This window comes from Pavona decussata, unplaced genomic scaffold (assembly GCF_977016875.1).
Source record: "Pavona decussata unplaced genomic scaffold, jaPavDecu1.1 SCAFFOLD_401, whole genome shotgun sequence".
Classification (NCBI taxonomy): Eukaryota; Metazoa; Cnidaria; class Anthozoa; order Scleractinia; family Agariciidae; genus Pavona; species Pavona decussata.
In genome coordinates, this window is record NW_028145770.1 from 77,501 (window position 1) to 100,485 (window position 22,985).

At 38.5% G+C, this 22,985-nt stretch overlaps 2 protein-coding genes across 6 annotated transcripts in view; one reads left to right on the forward strand and one right to left on the reverse strand.

Annotated features, from left to right (window-relative positions):
- Window positions 1–4,820, reverse strand: part of LOC146451093 (ubiquitin carboxyl-terminal hydrolase 9X-like) — a 77,782-nt gene extending 72,962 nt beyond the window's left edge. For all 3 annotated transcript variants that reach the window (XM_085099588.1, XM_085099587.1, XM_085099586.1), the window contains exons 1-3: window positions 4,663–4,820; window positions 2,590–3,050; window positions 1,190–1,302 (exon numbers count right to left, since the gene is read on the reverse strand). In XM_085099588.1, the coding sequence (XP_084955714.1) occupies window positions 1,190–1,302; window positions 2,590–2,902 (426 nt within the window). In that variant the 5' untranslated portion in view covers window positions 2,903–3,050; window positions 4,663–4,820. The remainder of the gene's footprint in view (window positions 1–1,189; window positions 1,303–2,589; window positions 3,051–4,662) is intronic.
- A 2,464-nt stretch (window positions 4,821–7,284) lies between these two features.
- Window positions 7,285–21,402, forward strand: LOC146451094 (uncharacterized). 3 transcript variants are annotated; one of them, XR_014860107.1, is made up of 6 exons: window positions 7,285–7,487; window positions 14,283–14,379; window positions 17,332–17,730; window positions 19,301–19,417; window positions 20,006–21,119; window positions 21,173–21,402. XR_014860107.1 is itself a non-coding variant. In XM_085099583.1 (5 exons), the coding sequence occupies exons 2-5, from the start codon at window positions 14,322–14,324 to the stop codon at window positions 20,194–20,196; spliced, it is 765 nt and encodes a 254-aa protein (XP_084955709.1). In that variant the 5' UTR covers window positions 7,285–7,487; window positions 14,283–14,321; the 3' UTR covers window positions 20,197–21,402. The 3 variants fall into 3 exon arrangements, 2 of the variants coding, with proteins under 2 accessions (XP_084955709.1, XP_084955710.1); XM_085099583.1 differs by having other exon boundaries at window positions 20,006–21,402; XM_085099584.1 differs by lacking the exon at window positions 7,285–7,487 and adding an exon at window positions 10,944–11,083 and having other exon boundaries at window positions 20,006–21,402.
- The last annotated feature ends 1,583 nt before the right edge of the window (window positions 21,403–22,985 follow it).

A 22,985-nucleotide genomic window follows, 5' to 3' on the forward strand; every position in this document is an offset into this window, starting at 1 on the left:
CACAGTCAAGAAAGATATTCCATTTGTTTGATTAAACTCCTGATAACCCTTCCTACTGATGTAAAGTGTGCAACAAAGTTCAATCGAAATAGCGACGCTGAATTCAAAATATGCAATCGCATTTCAATACGGATGCGGAGAAAAGCAAAGTGGAAATCCCTCCAAATGTATTGCGGATTCGAAGACCTAAAACCAGCTGCAAAACTTCGTAATAGATTTGATTCAGTATCGAGTGTGAGCGATAAGATCGATTCACTTAGCTTGGAGCAAACACAAACGCGGAAAATTACCGCAACGCTTAACGTATTTCTATTAATATTTACTTTGGATAAAACGAAAACAGCAACTTTAGCAAAAGTAAAAAGCCCCTTCCGATGTTTTAAAACGTTGAGAGAAGCCGTCGTTTGGACGTAGAAAGGACCGTGCCATGATGAAAACACCGGGAAGATTTCAGTCACGTGCTAGGCAACCAAATTCCTTCACGTGTATCAAGTTTCATTCTGCAACAACATAACGCGGAAGAAAGATTATAGTAAGTTAATTTACGGCGATTCTTGGTAGGAAACCTGGACTCTTGCAGTTTGTTATTCAGCTACAACGGGAGTAGTAGTGCCTTTTCACTTATGCCCAACTAGTTCCATTGTAATTCCTTCAAAAAGACCTGGAAGCGCTCTCTTCTTTCGTCGACTAGCATTCGAGCTTTCACTGACCTTTGCAGTTTGCGTTGCTTCGCGTATCGAAAGGAATTGTGCGAGTGAAGTTTAATGAATTTTTTTGCACGTTAAGTAAATAATTTTTGGCATAATCCGAAATATTATTACATTTACCAGTTCAATTCATGAGTTCGCTCACAGAGCGCTTTGATTATTTCCCTTGAGAGTGAGTGCGCTTCCGTGAAATTTATCACACCTAAAACCCGACAATTCGCTTATTGTCCTCGAAGAACATTAAAACAAAGCGAACAATAGCCTATTCAAACCCAACCGCGTCCTGCCTTTCACCGCGGCTTAAGTCAACCAAAAAAAACCTAGGTGAAACCGAGGTTTTTATTGCGGTTAGACGAGGTTTTGCCTAGGTGAAACCGCAGATCAAAACCGCGAATCGACCGAGGCAAATTCGCGGCAAATGGTCCCATAGTTTCGAGCGGTACTGTACTTGCATAAAAGTGAAAAAAAAAAATTGAACTCACATGAATGTCGTATTTCCATCCATTCACTGCTTCGTCATTGAGGATTTTATGAAAAGATGTGGTCAACCCATCTCTGAAGAATCTTTGGCACTCTTCACTCTTGGTATCCAGCTCTGTTATAGTATATATAATTGCCAGTATTTAAAATCTGTACCATGTAATACAGGATTCTTGTTTGACTTAAGGACATTGTCTACTTATACCGAAGTATTTTTGCGTGGTTTATGGCTATGCGGGAAAAGCAGATTTTAGCAAGGGCTAGTGGAATTAAAAAAGAAAATTGGGGGTAAACCACGCATTTTTCAGAGATAATGAAGCACCAATAATTCAAACAAGCAGTAAAATACAAAGCAATGTACATGTATGGTATTTTTTTCATATTGAAGCTTTATTTTCTCTAAAAAATGCATGGTATCCAAAACGAAAGTTGGAGGTGACCATGCATTTTTCCGAGATGACAAAGTTTCAATCTGGAAAACAAATGCCATATATTGCATTTTATTTTACTACTTTTTACAATAATAATATTGTTGCCTTATTATCTCTAACAAAAAGCCCCGCTACCCCCAGTTTTCTTTCTGGATTCCAGTAGCCTACACTAAGATCTGCATTTTCTGTATAGTCAATTACACTGTGCAAAAACACTTCTGCATTGGGAGGCACCGTCCTTAACTTCAAAACTGGCCAGTGTACATGTAAGATGGAATATGTACACACGGGATGCCTGTGCAAAAAGATGACTCAGAATGTTTCTTCAAAAACTTGCTAACTGGTCTTATTTGCCACAGATTTAAGCACTTAGAACTTCTTCATCTTTGGTTAATTTGCTGCAAAATGAAAACGCTATCACCTTGAATTGCTTGATTAACTAGAGATAGTCATGTAATTTCAAGCACCCTCTTATAATGTTTTGTAGTGGCAAACATGTACATACAACAAAACAGGAGAAGATTAGTTTTAAAAATGAGAACTAAACGGCAAATCATAATTTAGTTGGCAACAAATCGCCAGCCACCATCACATTTTGAAAGGGCTCTTTCAGATCATCATCATCATTATTTATTTATTTATACATGCAACACCTAAGAGCACATAGCTCCTTCAAAATGCATGCATATCAAATAAATATAATAACATTAATTAATTAATTAATGATTAATAATTAATAATTAATTACATGATAGTGTCAGGTTAATATATGCTGCATAGGGTATTGCAAAATCCTTTAATAGCCTTTGAACGCCAATCATTTTTTGTATGTTGTTCCTTGCAAAAACAATACAATTGGCTGATGTCCAATCAAACTACAGACTCAGAAGGACACATACCCGACCTGGAAAGAAAAATTATATCTACAGCCACACACTGCGGCAGTATACTGTAATTAGTTTTTATTTTACCTGCTCGACAAAGTTTAATGGATGCCTCCAAGAGTACCTCTAGCTCACCCTTGGGAAGAACAGGTACCACCCACCGTGGCCTGTTAATCATTTCATCCAGTTTAGAGAGCTCCGCAAGAGGAAAGGCCACTTCTCCATTTGGTAACAAAAGGCCTGCGCTATCATCATTCTGTACCACAGAGTTCTCACTGTCTTGCTGTTGATCAGACTCGTTTGACTGGCTGCCCTGTTGTGCTGGTGCAGTTGAGTTGTTGGGAGGGTGGGTTGGGGGTACTGCATCTCCACTGGTCCCCCCTCGTACAGATATTGTCATTTTGGTGCGATTGAATGTCAAGTGTCAGGTTAAAACCATTGGTGTGTCCATACATTAATGTGCTGTGTAATAAAATATTGAAGTCCTTTGCCAAATTACAAAAATAGTTCCACTTGATCCCATACACTAAGTAGCTATGATTGATTTCCTGAAGAAGACAAGAAATTCAATATAAAAACACAATCATTAATGAGTCTGTACACCTTTTGAAATAATTAAGATCTGTTTTAAGATCGGGAGATTGTTTGGAGTTACGGATCTCATCCCGAGAGTGCTATAAACTTGTGTAGTTTGCAAGTTTACTTGTGCACCTGTTATGTTGGTGAAACCATCACACCTTTCTACATGTAAAAATTTTGCAAACATCCTGATGAGGCTACAAACTTGTGTAGTTTTCAAGTTTACTTGTGCACCTGTTATGTTGGTGAAACCATCAGACACCTTTCTACATGTATAAATTTTGCTAATATCTGTCCTCCAACGAAAAATCACATATTTTCAATCACCTTGCGCAGGTTTGAAAACTTGTCACAAGCTCTCATCTGTTGTTTTTTTTTTCTAAGATTCTTGACTCAGCTTCCACATGATTTCAACTCTTGTAAAGAGCATATTTGTGGGAACAGCCTTCATTGAACATGAACAGTAATTACAGCACCTCAATTTAACCCTATCAAATTTTCTTTGCCTTTTGTTACAGCTGTTTTATGTTCTTTTTGTCACATTATAGCATTAATTGTTATTGTTATATTCACATTTATTTAAGTTTATGAACCACATTTAGCCACTTATTCAGCAATCGATGATGAATGTTTCATCCGAAACATGTTTTGCGCCAAACTCAGTAATGTTGTGCTCCTTTTTAGAATATTAATTAAGACATATACAGGTGTACATGCAGAAAATGGTGTACAGGCCTTTATTAAAAATTGAATTATTGTATAATGTAAATTCGAGGGTTTTGATTGGCTTATCGGCCGTGTTATATGAGCCATTATAAGAATTAAAAGTTATGTTATAATGCATGTAAGAGCTGACCCCCAACTGCAGAAATTGAAGTACAACTGTAGCATGAAAGCAAAAGTTTCCACTCTTAGAATCTTTATAGAATGATAGGAACAGATAATCTACAACTACATCTACATTTATAGGTAAAACTCTGTAGATTCAGCATCTTGCATTTGTATAGGACGTCCCTGAACTTTCACCTTTGAGGCAATGTGGTTTAAGATTAACAGCAACATTCAAAACTAACTTGGACTAACCAGAGTAATGATTGTTTATGACCTAGCACACTGCAATTGACGAGACTAGTACTGGAACAAAATGGCTGAAATCATAGCAAAGTATCGCATCCTAGCCTTTCTCATCTAAATTACAGCTTCTGATATTGCAAACTCCTGAGCTATCGCTTAAGTGCTCCACACACACAAGCAAAACAAATAAATACATTGTTAGGTAAAATAACAATCTGAAACCCGACATCGTGTGTCATCTGCCGGCCGATCGCTGGGAAATAATAATCGCAGATTAAAACTCATCGTCTTAACTGTAAACAAGCAAAATCGAGCGCTACAATGGAACCCAGGGTGTGTTAGAGCTTAGCGTTTCTCTCGATACTTCATTTTGCGCGTTCCAAGGAGAATGATTACACGAGTTTCCTTATTTCTTCAAAACTGACAGGAAATACATTTTGCAAGCAGGGCTCAAAATGGCTTCAACATCGGGCCAAAAATCGCCACAGTGAAAGCTTTAAACCTTACCTCGTTTGACGAGAAGAATCTCACATAACAGAAAATTTATAAACAAACAGAAACCAAAGGATGGGCAGCTTCAAATTATTTTTCTTGGTCTTGGATTTTGTACAAAATTACTGTTTTGCATGTGGAGCAGAATCCTCCTTAGCGGACTGAACATGCGCAGTCTCATCTATAAGTCACGTGTCTATCTAGGATTAGTTCCCAGATTTCTCAGAAATTATCCGCCGACTGTCACGAGACAACATTCTCTTCCCTTGGGCCGCGTTCCTTTTGGACAGCGCCACAGCGGTGGCGAGGCGTAGCGTTATGTTTTATTTATTTCTGTAAATTTATTTATTTATTTATTTATTTATTTATCTTTTTTATTATTTTCATAATTTTTTTTTTTGCGTTTTTCGTGCGCGAGGACGCCGAGGAGGCCACGCTCCGCCTCGCCTCGTACTTGCCACCGCTTGCCTGAAAAACGCAAAAAAAAAAACAACAACAAATAAATAAATAAATAAATAAATAAATAAATCGACGCCTGCACGTGTTCTGCAGGCTAGTTCGGGGTTAACTGTAAAATTATGAAGACAATCTTTCAGCGGTGAGTATTTTCATCCGATATACAATAACAGCAAACAATACAATACAATACAATATAACTTTATTGATTCCATCCACTAATGGTTTACTATTTTCAGAAACCAGAAAGGGTCTTAATTATTTATTGCATAATCCTCCGAATTAAAGCATTGACCGAATTAACAAATAAACGCGCGCGCTTTTCTGTTGCAGAAACACAAAACAGCCAGTGATTGTCAAAAATGGAGCATATACTTCATGTAAGGGGACCATATAGTCTCCCCTCTATAGATACTTCACATAGTCTTCCCATGCTAACCAGCATGGTTTGCTTGTGGTGCTTGACTGACTTGAGATCCTTGGCTTGACTTGCGATGCTTTGCTTACAAATCGGACGACTATTGTCGCCGTCCAATTTGTACCACGTGACGTGTTTCATCCAATGAAAGCTGAGAGTGCGCAAAAATTATTTGTGGGTTATAAACAACCCTATCAACTTTGCTGATAAAACCAATCTGGGACCAAATATTCGTTCCACTCCTCCACCAACGACGCACTAGTCTCCTACCGTGACGTTCTTAGTGTCGTCACGCAACGCTTCTCCCGTTGTGTGACGACACTAAGGTGAGACTAACGCAAAAAGGACTGGAACCAGGTTTGTGAGCCCGTGAGACCCCACCAAACCCATGTTTTCGCGAAAACCGTTGGGCTCACAAACCTGGTTCCAGTCCTTGTTATCTAAGGTCTTCCGATTAACGCAGCACAAGCAGCACTACAGTTTATTTGGAGACTAACCCTCTTGTCTTTTTTCGATATGCTATTGTTACTAAGGGCGATTACTAGCTTTCCATTTGCATTGTAAGAACTCGCCGGCTGGGCAGACGGACCAGTCTGTAAATCGAATGCATCCTTTGAATAGAAGGGATGATGCGGCAAAATCTTGAAAAAATAACAACTCCGAAAATGGTACGCGCTATTTTAAAGAACTGATTCGAAGGACTAGAATAAAATTTATCCTAGCCTTGAATTTTGTACAGTCCGTTTACGAACTGACAGGTCCGGCCGAGTGGTCGGTAAATCGGCTGACAAATTAAAAGTGCTTAAAGTATTCCCGGAGCAGTTCTTAACCCTCGTCCCAAGAGCCTACGATCTTTTGGTCAGCGGTTATAATCGGGCAATAATTTCAAGGAACCGCGAGGGCTCTGGGGACGAGAATGACTCTTCAGGCAGCGTATTCGAGCTTTTTAGTGTAAACGTGCGAACACTCTGTAAAAAGCGTGGTCAGGATGCGAAGCTTTTAAACCATTTTTCGTAAAACGAAAACGGGACATTTACAAAACTCATAAGTGTAGACAATCCAAGCTTTTTGCAGCTAATTAACCTGATTGGATGAGAAGATATTACGAGATCATCCTGTTTTGAATGGCAGATTGTGATCAGCTTTTTAAAACAAGTTCCCTTGGCAACTTTTGTTTACTAAGCTGCCAAGTGGCGCTATAAAAAGACAAAGAAAACATTGTAGAAAATATTCTAGAGAACCAACTTTGCCCTCAGTGGAAGGGATTTTGCCTGGTGAGTTTGCAGTTAGAACTTTCTTCCCGGTTATTATTGAAAAATGAACTGAGTTCTGGAATTCAGATTTAAGATTTATCTTTCTAAATAATTTTATCGTAAAAATAACAAAATCAGACCAAAGTCCAGAGTCCTTATGCTAAGGAAAACAATGACGTCCTTCCTGTTTTATAGCTCCCTTCCTGAATCAGTGAAATATATACCTGACTAAAAATATGGCCGACTACTGAAACCATTTTTCTATTTGTTTTTTTTGTTCAATTCAGTCACCTTCAACGCATGTCACAGGAAGATTAGACTAAGAATTCCCCTTTGTAATTTAATTAATTTCAGCTGAAGCCCCATCGATGACAGACAGTGGGTGAAAAGAAATTTGCTTGAACATTGAACCTTAATCATTGACCTCACTACATTATTACATAATATTTAAAAACGTCACGGAGTCTACACAAAAAAGAGAAACATTTTTTTAATTATGCTTGATCACTTCAATAGTCTGATCATTACCACTATGTACATGTGTGAAAGCTCACGCAAGGTCAAAGTCCATCAAAAGAGTCGAATCTTGAAGGAAAAATTTTCGTTAAAACGACTTCAGCGTTGCAATCCATAACGAGTCGAAAAGGACTCCCAATTGCCTGTCCTGACCGAATTAGTTAAAAGTCGAAGGGAGCAGTTTTTCTTCCTAGCAGGTTAGTAAGCTAATATAATGTTCTATTCATTTTTAAGCGCCTTACTCAGAAACGCATCGTTCTCGATACAGACACGTAAATGGAGGATCTTTGGACTATTTTTAGTAACACTGTGAAATCTTCGGACCAATGGCACGAAACTTGAAACAATGGTTCTCTGAAATTTTCAATATAACGACTATTCTAGTGTACGGAAATTATTTCTAAAGAAATCGTGTATGGATTGCCCTTTAACATGGAAATGAATGTCATCTTCAAAACGTCGTGCCAACTTTTTTCACGTTCTTCCCAAACTGTAGCCCATTTATTAACTCAAGTGATCCCACCTCATTGGCAATCTCTAAGGATTCGTGTGCGAGCGAGGCATAAAGTATACCATTAGCAAACTTTTAATTAAAGCACCGAATAAAATTTAACATTACATGTACCGGCCTATCAGAAAGACTTCCTTCATTCATTTAAAACGACTCAGTCCTTGTGACAAACACGATGCTTTCAACTGAATGGGCATGTTTATTATGAAATTTAAGTTTAAAGAATGATTGAATAGCATTTGTGGAGAAATGGTGGGGTTTGCAAAGTTTGTATCTGTATGCCTAGATACTTACCTTCGCGGTTGACACGGAATTCCAGCGGGCGCAATTAGACTGTCACATCCATCGAATAGTTATAAAAGGAACAAAAAACAATTGAAATGACGACATTTTTTTTTCTTCTGGCAGAATGGCTATGCGTGATTAAATTCAAAAGGTTTTAAATCCAGAACTTGACCTACGCAGACATAGAAAGCAAAGCCACGAAACATCTAGCACGATCTATTAGCAACTCAGAAACTAGTGGCTAATTTTTTGCTTGATACAGGTCAGCTAACAACGGCAAATTTTGTCAAATTTTGGCCGGATGCTGGTAAGAATTGCAAAAGCGAATCCGTCCAACCAGCGGTGATTGCATTCATCTGCGAGCAAGCTAGAAATGACAGGCTTTTGTTTTCGGTCTATATAAGCTATACTCAGTTTATTAAATATCTTATAGTTCGAAGTCCAAAGTGACAACTTCGCGCTTAGAAAGAACTTACTATGAGAGGTGGCGTGAAGGAACTCATCTGAATTATTTTCTGAGGGATACATAGAACCCTTCTTAAAACCTTACCCTCTTTGAGACTAACGTACTCTAATGATTCGACTGATCTACAACCCTACTTCCAGTTCAAACTTCTGTGTGCGCCCCTTTGAGTGCCATTTTGTTATCAAGGGCCTCTATTCCACTTAGCACGCCCTCTGACTGTGTAAGGGTCTTAATTCATCCAATGAGCGCTCCCCGGCTGTTTCATTAATAAGCGCCTCCTCTAGTATGACATTACAAGATTAACCGCTGTTATTCGGCTTCTAACAGTGCGGCTAATTCTATCTAATTCTCTCATAATCACTGAAGATATTGTCTGAGAACAGGCAAGGCGACAGCGACTGAACTCGTATCGTTTAACCGGCTGTCGGGGTTTCAATTTCTGCTGTTGTACATTTGAGTGCTTATTTACACTCCGTTGTTTACGTCAAAAGAGAAATTAGCGTCCCCGTACCTATTAAACCCCCCTCTAACCACCCACCCTTGGGCTAACAGCACAATGTATCGCCCTGGGCGGTGAATCGTATTATTATATGATATTTTCATTACCCAAGTAACACTCATGACCTGACCTTTGAAAAAAAATATTCCCTTTTTTTCAAGCCAAAATGGGCAAACTCTGTACCCTCAATCTTATCACACTGGCGGACTAAACATGCAAAAGTGGCGCAATAATTATATTTTTTGGCGCGGGACCGATTATTAGGTAGTTGGGTTTATGTTAAAACGTCGGCTTTTACCGAATTCAAATGAGTTAGACTCGGCATGCAAGTCATGCAAATGCGCGTGACGTCTGAATTGGCAGGTCATATCACAAACCCGGCAGAGGTACTGCACTGACACACAAGTCGAATTTCTACCGTGTCAAATCATTATACAGTGGAATGCCGATTTTTCGAACCTTCTAGGAGTTTTATCAATAAAGATTTGGTAATGCAGAGGCATGCAAAAATTAACGATAAAAACCGACGTTTCGGTGTCTTCATGTTTCACCTTGCCGCAGACTCTGTAATTTTTTATTTCTCCTTGACAATGGCGTCATGAAGACACAGCAACCTCGGTTTTTATCGTTAATTTTTGCATGTTTCTAGGAGTTTGATTCCAAAAATCGGGGGTAAATATCTGACTTAAAAAAATATCCAAGGGAAACAACTTTTGGTTCGAATAAATGTGTGAGGACTGATTTACGCAGGGTTAAAATATGTTCCGGGAGGGGGGGGGGGTACTCACCCATATAAGCTATATAGGTATGTGCCGCCCCAAGGGGGATGGTTTTTGAGCCGTTTTGGTCTGAAAACGGGTATAGATTTTGACCATTATGGTCTTAAGTCGGGTATGGTTTTCAAGGGAACCACGAGAGCGTATAAACGCATTTGTCTTTTCAACTCCAAATGAAGAGTAGAGAAGAGAAGTATCCAAAATATATCATTCAAGCTGGATTTTCGGATACATTTTACCAATTTTTGAGTTCGGCGCTGATGCGAAGCTTAATTACGCTACAAGCCAGATCTGAAAATGGGTATGGATTTTAGGGACCAGGTCTGAAAACGGTTGTGGAAAATGGCATGTTTTGGTATGAAATAGGGTCAGGATTTGGAGAACCAGGCGGCACACCCCTACTGAGGATTCCGAAAAGAACCCCCCCCCCCCCTCCCCTTAGGAATATAGCGTCTTTGCGATGGACAAAGCCAGCGAAATACGACGTCGGAATGGACAGTCGAACTTTTGACGACAGTCATCACGAACTCAATAGAGTGAATTCGTGCCACAACAGTCAGATTTAATTTTTAATTTTAAAGTTTTGAATTTCTTGGCAATATTAAAGGGCCTGAAAAAAATGTCACATTTGTCCGAATGAAAAAACTATTGAAAAATATTATTCTGCCGATAGAGAGGAAGAATAACAATTCTTTACACTGACTTTCAAAGCCATTCTCGACATTCTCTTTGAAGGAGAAAAATGAGAAAAAAAAATTGAGTATACATGTAATTACCAGTACTTCGGCTTGAATATGATCTAGGGCTATAGTTTACACTCAACACAGCACACAAGATGTAGTTTTGTCCCACAATACAGATCATTGATTGCTTTGACCTTATCATGCGCGCGGTTTCTTCAGTCAATTATTATAGGAAGTTACCTTAGTTTCCGGTTTAACTTTACATTTTACTTGTGACCGGTAACAATATCATCGTGTGCACACGTGCAAGGCAAGGTGTTTTCGGACAAACACTTCCTTTGAGTATCACACAAGCAGCATTCTCTGCTTGCATGCGACAACACGTCAAGGTACAAAGTGCACGAGCTATGAATTATTTTTACTTTTAGCCTACACTTTAGTAAGAACTATAAAGACTGTAAGATACACAATTTACATACAATAATGGTCCTTCACCCCACAAAAGGAACCCGAACATGAAAAGTATGATGGACCCTTTTAAGGCCTACGCGACAACAGCTTGGTTAACTCGAGGTGAGCACAACTAAATTGTCATTCAATGTTCTAATGTATTTCCGTTTGTGTAAAATTTCTTATTGATGTACGATATTTCTTATATCGTCCTAATAATTTATTTTCATAATTCTTCAACATTAATTTGTCATGTCATGAGGAAAGCTGAGTGCATTGATGATAATTTACTGATGAAATGTCAGAAGAGTTACGTCACGGTATGCACCAAGTGTCGACTGACAAACGCGGTCTAAAAAGTTCCGTGCAGATAATATACTTAATTATTTTCTTTCCTCCCCAAACAACTAAAAAAGTATAAGTATGTGGAAAGATAGAACATCGTTCAAGAATCCCAGATATGATAATGTTTTTATTCTTTTCAGTCTCTCTTTTACAGTTTTAGAGCATTCTAGTTCTTCAGGAAAAACAATCGAGAAAGTGTGACCAAAACCAGCCAAATGACAATGATACTCTATCTATCAAAAGATGTCACAAGAGCGTTAAATTAAACTAAACCAAACTAACAAGAAAAAAAATATAGTTTATTTATTTATTTTTTGCTATTGAATTGACGCCATGTCATTTAGTTTGAGGAGGCCTAATCACATAAAAGCTTTTTATTCGATTAACCGCCCACCTTCGAATAAGCGCCCACCTTGAATATTAAAGCGCCCAGGCTTATTTAAAAGTTAACAAGCGCCCACCCTTGAATAAGCCCCCACCCCACCCCACCCCCTCTCAACAAAAAAACATTCCTGAACTAGCCCAGCGTGAAGTAAGAAAAGCGTCAGTTGTGTTCCAAAATTGGTTTTAGATACGAGGGTCAATGAACGTTTATATTGTTTATGTTAGATTTTGCACTTTGCTTTGTCTTGTTGAAGCGAAATAAGCTTGTTATCCTTTGTTTAGTTATTCTCTAAAAATGTCCTCGCTTGCTGAAAATTTTGGGAAAATAATAAGCGCCCACCCTCGAATAAGCGTCCAACCTCATGGGTCCAAAAATTAAATAAGCGCCCAGGCCAGTTAATCGAATAAATACAGTATCTACTTGTGATAAAACCAAACATTCGTTTCCACTCCCCACCCAGACGCAGCATCACGCGGTGAACGTGCGCATTAGGTGCAAAAAAATATGTCAAAATTCATTCTACTGTTCTTCTGATATGAAAGACGGGTCATGGAAAGCCAGGTCACTAAAGCAGTCGGTATGACCACGTGCAAAAGCTAGATGGGGTAAGTAAGGCGCTTGTTATGATCACAACACAAACCGATTACTTTTTAATTTGTGGTTTGTTTTGAACGAGATCAGCCAATTTTACTGTTTAATCCTACCAGAAAGTTATCATAACCATTTTAAGCTGTTTGAAGTTTTTCAGAGGCGGCAACAAAGTTAGAGCAAATATTCAAAGCCCGGGGGGGTACTCCAAAAAAAATTGGGTAGGGGTGTGTGGCCCACTTCTCAAAACCCTTACCCTCTTTATGACCAAAATCTGCGATTTTCCCTACCCTATTTATGACCTGAAGTAGATTCTTCTAAAAAAAAAATCGAACCCAGGACTAGAGTGCAAAAATCTATACCCTATTTATTACCAAAATGGCGGTAAAATGGCTAAAAGCGATACCCTATTTATGACCCAAACAGCCAAAAAAACCATACCCTTTGGCGCCGCACATACCTATATAGCCCATATAAGGGTGTACCCCCCCCCCCCCCTCCGGATTCAAAGCACGTAAATAACAGTGAAATAGACCCGGATAAACAAAATAAAACTCTTGTTCGAAGAATTCGTATAACAGCTAAAACTTGACCAAGATTCAGCCTTCCTATCTAACACCGGTTTCGGTTCTTGAGCCTATATCTTGCGCGAATATAGAAAAGCATTCTTACTGTAACCGTTTGTAATTTAACAGAAAAATCTGTGGGGGATTTTTAAGATATCTCGATTGATGTAAGGAAGGAATTTTTTCATTGATCTGCGCTTTATTTTCGCTGTTTTCAAACATAAATATCTTAAACTCAAACAAACTCATAAAGCTCAATTTAACAAATCGACGGCAGTTTCCTATGGTCTATACTCTTATAGACCATAAAATGACGTCACAAATGTTCAAAACTCAAGTGGAACCACGAGCCGCAGGCGAGTGGTTTCACTGCCAAGTTTTGGACATTTTATGTCGTCATTTTATGGTCTAAAAGAGTATAAGCCCTAGAAAACTGCCGTCGATTTGTTTTTTACAATAACATGGAAAAAGTACGATGTTACATTGTACATCTGACAGCGTTACATCTGACGTCATTTTTAACGTCTGTACTCTTATAGAAAATAGTACAGAAAAGAGAAAGTGCCAAGTTTTATTTTTGCCAGAGATAGTGGTGAAAAATGCGGGAATAAACAAAAACACCCTGTAAAAACTGATTCGTTATTTACTTGAAAACGCTCTTACAGATTTTTTTCCTAATTTCGCCTGCAAGTTGTCTAGATTGAGTAGTTTAAATCCCTAAAGTTTCGTCATAGAAATGTCCGACTAAATTTTGAGATAATCGACAATGTTTAAAATGAGAGGCTATGCGCTACCGTTGCTATGGTAATAGTTGTTGCCTAGAAACCGATGAAAAATTAACTTTGATCGTATGAAATAATGAAGTAGTATGAAGGAGATAAAAGTTTATCTTCTATGCGAGATTGTAATTTCCAAACTTCCACCCTGACTCCAGAAAGACTGCTGCCAGCCTCCTTAAGCCAGAAGATCCACATGCCGGTTATTCAACTGACCAGTTTTCTTCAGAGATCCAACAAGAGCTTAAAGCACAAGAGTAAAAAACCGCCTATATTGTAAACCAACAGTGCGTTGTTTATAAATTTCAATGTGACTTGTGCAATGGAAGTTATGTAGGGTATACACTCAGGAGATCAGGCACTTACACCTGCGCGCGGTCATCTTCCCGCATTGGCAAGCACCGTGCTATGGTGACAAACACTGTATTGTTCGATTGTTTAGTGCGTAAAATGTTGCTAATTAGAGAATTGACACCATCTCCTAATTTGCATTACACTGCATAATTCTTTATTATCTTAATATTGAGCGAACTGTTTCTGACAGCTTGAAAATGGTACATGGCGACTCGAGCCGAAGCGTCGTTCGATTTTATCTTTGACTTTTACTTGCTTGTGTGTTACACAGCCTTTGCTTATTTATTGATTTATTTATTTACTTGAAGGAGATCCTCCGGATTGATGACACGCATCTACGTGCAGGGATGGAAATGAAAATGTATTTGCGGCTGATCGCTGTTGTTGTGACTGTTGGACTGTGGGGTAAGTTTCTCTTCTATTATCTGTGATAACCTATGTTCCAAATGTAACTGAACGAACCGCAATATTTTACTGCTTCCTACTTCTCACAAATTCAAACATCGCGAAGCCACCAAAGCAACACCTCCCCCTTTCCTTTCAACCGTAGTAGCATTTTACTATCTTTATTTTCGGGCGATTGTTTAATAGGTCATTTTACAGTTGTGTGCTTAGTGACCTGGCGTTGAATTGGAAGCAAGGCTGGGGGTGACCTTGTTTTGATACAAACCTCATTGCCTTTCATATGTAGATCATGCTGTTCTTATGCTAACTAGTTTTCATTTACATATGAAAAGCAATAAGGTCTGTATCAAAACAATGTCACTCCCAGCCTCGCTTCCAATTCAACGCCAGGTCACTAAACACACAACTGTAAAATGGCCTATTTTATGAAAAACGTGTCCTTAAATATATGGAGCGCAGTTATGTCCACTCCTGATGCGCAAAAAATTTGAACTGGGTACGCCTTCTGTGCACACTGTGCCAGCTATACGGATCGCTCTGGAGTTCTTGAAAGTCTTATGCCTGCTCCAGGGAGGTACAGTTTTTGATCCTTACTTATCTTAAAGGGGAAGTGTCATAAGGTTTTTGGCCTTTTTTGGTAAAAATGGTGAAATAAGACCTTCATCTGGATAACAATGGTGCAGTCTAGGTTGTTTAGATAACGTAAAGTCTCTGTCAGCTGACGTCACCTTTTTTGTCGCTGATTTGCCTGACTATAAAGTATTAACTAAGTGGAGCGGTTTTCAATTGAGTGTCGTAAAACCAATTTAAGCAAAGCAATTACTCCAGCAAATCCCAACTGACGCACGCAGTGCAATGATCTCATCAGAATTCGAAGCAGATCCAAGTAACCGGCACCAAACGCGGGAAAATGCGTGCGCGGAAGGCACGATTGTTTTTTTCTTTTACTTCCCATTGGTGGAGAAAGTGGCGCGAGTTTTGTTAACCAATAAAAGAGCGTAGTAGAGCAAAAACAAAAGCAAACGATTGAAGAACACTCTGTGAGAATGTCTTTTACCTGTCCTTTTCTCCTGAAATAGAATGACTTAGTAGAATGCATGGCAAAGACGTTTACGGCTATAGGCCTAGCCTGTATAATTATGTACTTTCTACCTTCGAGTTGAATGCAATAGACCATTTCCGAGATGCTGTGAACCTCACTATGAAAGCGAGGCTAAGTGCAAAACTTTTCATATGAAAATTAGCTTTGTTTGCATATGAAAGAAAACTAATTTTCATAACAAAAACTTTGCACTTAGCCTCGCTTCCATAATGAGGTTCACAGCAACTTGGAAATGGTCTATTCAAGTTATAGTTACCAGGAAGTTTTTCCTTGACAATTCAGGTACAATTTTGACTTGTAATTTTACCATTTGGGGGGCTGAATGACACTTGAGGCGATCAGGGTGTGCGAAACCGTTACATCGAACTTAACGACTGAGGGATTTCCCCCCTAACCACAGTTCATTCAAGAAAATTAATGCTAACGAGAATGCCACTTTTTCAAACAAAAGAAGGGCGGAGGTCTTGCACGTATTCAATCAATCAATCAATCAATCAATCAATCAATCAATCAATCAATCAACCAATCGATCAATCAATCAATCAATCAACCAATCAATCAATCAATCAATCAATCAACCAACCAACAAACCAACCAACCAACCAACCAACCAATATCAATTAATCAATCAATCAATCAATCAATCAATCAATCAATCAATCAATCAACCAATCGATCAATCAATAAATCAATCAATCAATCAATTAATCAATCAATCAATCAACCAACCAACTAACCAACCAAACAACCAACCAACCAATCAATCAATCAATCAATCAATCAATCAATCAATCAATCAATCAATCTTTCAATCAGTCCATGAATCAATCAATCAATCAATCTTTCAATCAGTCCATGAATCAATCAATCAATCAATCAGGCCAGAAAAACCTTCAAATGTCATTCGTACCGAATAGGCACACTGCAACGAATGCTCAAAAGATCGTGAGTAAACCTCTCCGAAGCGATATATTTGGAGGTTTAAATATGCTAAACAAAGAGAGCTGCTGCTTAGGTAGTGAGTCTTTTGTTACAAATAACAACATGATAAGCTTTTGCATCAAATGAAAACTCGGAAAAAATCCGAGCTCCGGATGGAATTTGAACCCATAACCCTCCGTGATCTAGTCGGATGCTCTAACCACTGAGCTACTGGAGACTCCATCGTGAGCAAGGATGAAATGTGGGTCTTATCATGTTGTTATTTCTAACAATAAATAACGCCACAGCAAAGAGGCAGTAAGTTTCTTTCAACTTTAGGTCAAATTCTGCAATTTCAAAGCGAATTTTAAAGATGTCGCAATCAAATACCCCAACCTCGCTCTCAGGGTCTCACCTCTTCCCGTCTCTTGGGGTTGTCTCTGGAATGGATACTCCAAAAAAGGCTGGACACCTTATGGTGTTTACACAATGTTAGTAGTATTCTTAATCATGATAGACCTAGCATAGACGTGTACAGAAGCCCATTTTTTAAGCGGAGAACTGAGAGAATAGATCTCCGTTTAGGTAGGAAACATCTTATGGGGAGGTTTAGCACTGATCTACACTATTTAGGCCTTAGTACTGATTTAAAAACGGTTAGCTGTCATTTGCTGCCATGGCTTGTCTCTGAGATAAGTTAACAATTACCATTTTCGTCAGTTAACCCTCGTTGGTCTAGTGGATATGGAAAGGAGATAACAAGCAGATGACCCGAGTTTGAGGCGTACGCTCTTTTGACTTTAACTTCTTTTACTGTTAGGTTTGAAATAGGATTTCCGTTGTGTAAACATCATAAGATGTCCAACCTTGTGTTGAAGTATCCATTCTATTCATTCTATCTCACTTTACCAATGTTTTCTTTGCTTTAGCCGGCTTCTCTAGGGGAGTATGTCCAAGCCCTCCCTTGACGTATGCCTCTGTTGGTGATAATGTGACTTTGTGTTGGAAAATCCCAAAAGAAGCGAACACAACTCAGCTTAAGCGTTTCACGATCCTGGCTTTAAAAAGGCCAGTTCAACAGGAAATGCAGAAAGTTGCCTCAGCGCATAAGGACGGAAAATTTTTCAGGGTATACACCAAGTATCACGATACCTTGTACAAAGGCAGGGTCACAGTACATGCTGATCTGAAGGCCGGATTATTGTTTCTAAAAATTTCAAATTACACCAAAGCGATGGAGAATGTTTACTGTTCATTGTATGAGATGTCTGGAATCAATGATCTGCTCACATGTCACACGGACGCTCTATTTCTTCGAAATAATGTTGGTAAGTTTTGTTGTAATTGGTTGCTGACGAGACAATGTTATAATACTTGCGGGTGGAGGGGGGGGGGGGGGGGTTGGGGGAATACATCGGTATATTAGTAACGGGTAGATGTGTAAACTTTCCTGGTAGTCAAACCCTTGTCCGAGACTACCTTAAATGTGTTCTCGTCTATCAATGTATCCACGGAATGGCGCCTGCATACCTGCTGACAGAATTTAAGCATACTAACCTAATCCACACATATTACACCAAGCATCGTGACCAGTTACGACTGCCCTAAGCTAAAACAACCAAGCTACCATGGAAGCTTCAGGATTAATGGTGCGCGTGCCTGCAATTCTTTGCCGTGTAATTTTATAGATCAGGAACTGACTTTAGTATGTTCAAATCCCGGGCGAAAGGCCACTTCAAGCGCTTCTGTACGAAATCCCATTACTAATAGTGCGTCTCTATGTATTTTATTAGTGTGCTATTTTGTATTGATTTTCTATTATTTGTTTATTTGCTATTTAACCAGGACTCTGTTTAAACCAGCTATGCTAAACCAGATTTCCCGCATAAATAAAAAATTAAAAAAAATTATTGCAGTCAAATATCTGTAATTTATTTTGCCGGGGATTTAGCTACTGTATGTACTATCGGAGATGTCCGTAAGGCGAGAGTTGACTGTATGCAGTCCTGTTGGAATGCTCAATTCCTCCGCCATGCATAATCCGTCCTGTTCTCCCTCCTCCCCCTCCCCCCAACTTTAAACATACCATCCATTCCTTCGTCTCTGAGTCCAGCCATCCGCCTGTCCAGACATTCGTTTGTTTGTTCCTTCATTTACACGTAGCTAAATTTGTTTATTTGTTTATTTTCTCACTTACTTATCCAGTTGTTTATTTTTAGACAAAGAAGAGCGATAAAAAGTGACACGTGTGACGTTCTGATGACCCCATATCGACTCATTATCATTTGATAACGACGACATGGAGACGGAGAAACGTCATCTCACTTTTTATCGCTAATAGTTGTCTCAAGGGAGGTGGCCTAGTGGTGACCAAGTGGTTAGGATGCTAGACTTGTAATACGGAGGTCCCGGGTTCAAGTCCCGCTCTGACCACTTGAAATTGTTTCTCGGTAGCCCCGTTTTCAAATCCAAGACTACGATTGGTAAATAGCCAATCGGTTTGCCTCCCACCAGTTGGGATTTTTAACAGATGTTATGTTCAGTTTGCATATTTTTTTTTTTCACTGATTTATAGAGTCCCCAATTGGCGCTACAGTGCTTAATACTTCAACACTTAAATAAAGTCATTTATTTATTTATTTATTTATTAATTAATTAATTAATTTATTTATTTATTATTTATTCTTTGAAAATGTTTCCCAAAATCTTCTGAGAGGTTTTTCTTCTGACGAATCTTCTTAGAAGTTACCTATCCATATACTTATATATTTAATTTTTTTTTCCATCTTTATTTTTAAAATTTTCTTCTTTACGTTTTTGCCAAAAGGGTTTATCTCTGACTGTTTTCTTCCAAGTTCCATCAATGTTAATATACATTTTGTGCAACATCCATTGCAGATTCTAGACCTCAAATTACCTCTACTATCACTACAACTACTGGCTTTAGTAACTATACCTCAACGACTGACGCAAACTCAACAGAAATCCCTGCACAGCCAACATGGCCATCTAAAGGTAATGAAGTAAATTGTAAGACAATGTCGGTCAAAATATCATCTTTCCTCTATTTAGCTAAGCTATCCCTCCATGATTGACGATCATGATAATTGTTCAATATTCGGTAAATACGCCGCTATTTAATCACCTTCACTCTGCACCCGGTAACTAATGCCATCCGTAGTTCGCGTCCTTCGTCTGGAATCCCTCTTACAAGGGGCAATGTCAGCTATTTTTGTGTCAATTTGAATGGCCAAAAAGCATATTTATATCGACGGACACCTTAAAATAATCGTTAAGTTTTGCAATAACCATACTATATTAATAACGTTAGGCCCCATATGGATAGGATGGAAATAGATCGCAACTTCCAAAAAAAATTGAGTTTCTCCCTGTGTATTTTAGAGAAATCGATGAAAATTGATTACAGTGTATAGTTTGTTTTTTCTCGGAGAAACCCCTTAAATTTTATATTTCCGATGTTCTAAGAGTAGTTTCATGTTAGAAAATATTTGTCAAATTTTAGAGCAGTTGTGACCGAAAATGCAACAAAGTCGCCTTGACAACGCCCCTTTAACCTACTGTCGATGATTATTTGGTTTTCAGGAAGAACTGACACTCGTGGAGGAGAAAGCTACCGCACCGAACTTATCATCGTCAGTGGTCTGCTTGGTGTAGTTTTGGTAGTTGTCATCTGCATTGTTATTTGGTACCGAAGGACTCGGCCGAGTAAACGAAAAAGCACACGCGGCCGTGGGAGGAAAGAAGAAAAGTGGGAAACTGTATTTATTGATTGAACACCAGCATTTTGTAATTAGTAAATATTTACAATTCAATATTGATTTGCTAATGCATTTTCTGTCAGTGTATGTTGGCGTCATTCAGCAACGTTTAAACGAAAAACTACGTTTTCGTGGCTTCTCTGGGTCTTAATTTATTGTATAGGATATGTATAGGACGACAGCTTAATGCCACTTTGTTGTAATTAAGTGAGCCACTTATTTTACCACAAAGCTTGCGCTGTGTAATAATAATAATAATAATAATAATAATAATAATAATAATAATACTATTTTAGAACTCTTTATTAACATATTTCAAGCAAATTGCTATTCACAAGTTAAAAGTAGAAAAAAGAGACAACTTTCAAGCCGATTTTTTTTTCTGATAAAGTTACTATGCTATTCTTATTAAAAAAAATCAATCATACATGCAAAGTTAAAAATCTTAAAAAAAGGGAATAAAAACCAACATCAAATGGAAGGCTACCAAGAAAAATAAGAAAAACTAAGAAATAAAATTATGTTCTCAATGTTTTTAACGAATGTTTGCATGTCCTTTCTCGATGTCAAAGTCAATGTCCATCAATGTCCATCCTCCTTGTAGCTCGCGAACCTCTTAAGCATAGTAATGCTGATCTCAGCAACGCAAAGGACACCCTTGCCCCATATAATAATGATAATAATAATAATAATAATAATAATAATAATAATAATAATAATAATACAAAGCGAAATCATTTAACGAGAAACGAAATGAAACAAAGTGCCACGCTGACTCTGAATATTATTAGCGTTTCAAATATTAAAGCAAAAACAGTAACGTCAAACGTTGAGAGTTTTTCCGCACTTTTCCCTTTGTAACAATTGGTGTGATGCATTTTTTTAACGTCACTTGATGTTTCCATGGCTACAGGAATTTGATAGCCATTTCAGTTGAAGTTTGGTTTTTTTTTCGTTTTCATGATAAAGATTAAGTTTGTCATTGCAAAAGTTTCATTTTTTTTACCCTTTTTGTCTGTTGTAAACATCGGGAAATACAAGATGGCAGATCAAACATGGCAGCTGCGAAAATATAACGACTGCAAGCGCTTGATCCACCCCATATTCTGTAACATAGAAATTACCATTCTCCCGATTGCACTCGTTTATCCGCTTGTATCGCTGCCATCTCAGGGCAAATCATATTTAGGTTTTGAATAAAGCTTTACTGGTTCTACAGTGTCTCATTTTCGTTGTTATTTTACTGCTACTTTTGTGTTTATTTGTGCGCTGGGCTGCTGAAGCTTACCGTGAGTTCGTCGTAATATTCCAGGGACACGGCTCGGTCCGCGGCAAAACTGGCGCCCGATTTGAAATCAACTTTGTTTTCAACGAAGGCCTGTGTTTCAATAAATGATATTCTCCGAGAAAGGGTTGTTCCGGAAGGATCGCACGTCATCCTTCTTGGCATATGGTGAGGCAGGTAATTAAGCATGTGCTTAAGTTTTAAGCAAATTTTAGTGAAGTTTTCAAAGTTCTCTCCTCAAATGACGGGTCAAATTACATTCAAATTCGACTTAAAGTTTTCCAACCTTGCATTTACATAATACAGTGCTGCACACGGACCAGCCTCTGAGAGAAAAACCCTTTAAAATAACGTTTAGAAGCTCTAGGAATTCTTGAAAGCACAGCAAAACAAACCGAGTAAGCTTTTACCAGACTTGCTTATAATTTTTGTTGGTTTTCGAGGGAATGTTGTTGTCTAATTTTTGATCGAATTTTAGCGCCATACAAACTCTTATATTACGCTTTGGCGACCTTTTCTTATACAACAAAACGTATCTTGCGCGGAGCCCCATTGATAAGAGATTTTGGTAAACCCATGAATACGAAAAATTTTGGATTGGGTTATGGCTTCACTGTCCGTCTAGCGTACGTACGTACGTACGTACGTACGTGCGACCGTACGTACGTGCGCCGCCCCATGTAAGCCATTGTGAAAAATGCCACAGTCAAATTAACCCTATGCGTGTGCGTGTTTTCGGCGGGAAGTGGGATGGGCAACATCTTTTAGAAAAAAAATGAGAATTTTGAAGAAAACTAATTCTTGTATTCACAGAATATGTGGACAATGAAGGATATTACATGGCCGCGCGGAGGTACGAAATTTCTCTTCGAGTGTTGACAAATATTTCACGACTGAGCGCAGCGAACGAGTGAAATATTTTTCAAAATGAGAAGAGAAATTTCGTATCTCCAAGCGACCATGTAATTTTCTTTTTATTATATCTGAGCTGATTTTCAAAATGGTGGCTACAGAAATTGAGCACATTTTGAGACTTTCTAAGCTGAAGGAATATGCTAGTCATTGACAATTCTCCAGTTACGGTTCATCGCAAGAAAGAAAGTAAGGTCAGGAAATACTATGCAAGAGAAAAGAGGGGCTTTTCTTTGGAAATAGACGTGACATTGACACCTGAGTGAAATGAGGCATGACCTGTGATCCGACTAAACAAGTGTGAGATTTGGCAATTATTAACGGCGCCAACGCATCTTAAATCTCAACCAAAACCCGGTATTTAAGCGCTCAAGTCTAGCCTTCCACAACAGCATCGGCTTAATCGGGGCAAGACAGCGTTTTAAATTGATTTTCCGTCTTCATTCTAAGTTCAAGATGTAATGAGAACGAACGAACATCTGGAAATTATTTATGACATTGAGTCCGGAAATCCGACCAAAATCTCACCTCTCGACTAATCGATCACCAGCCTAACAACGCTACAGTTATAACGGCGCAAAACAATCGAATAGCTTTTCAAACTCAC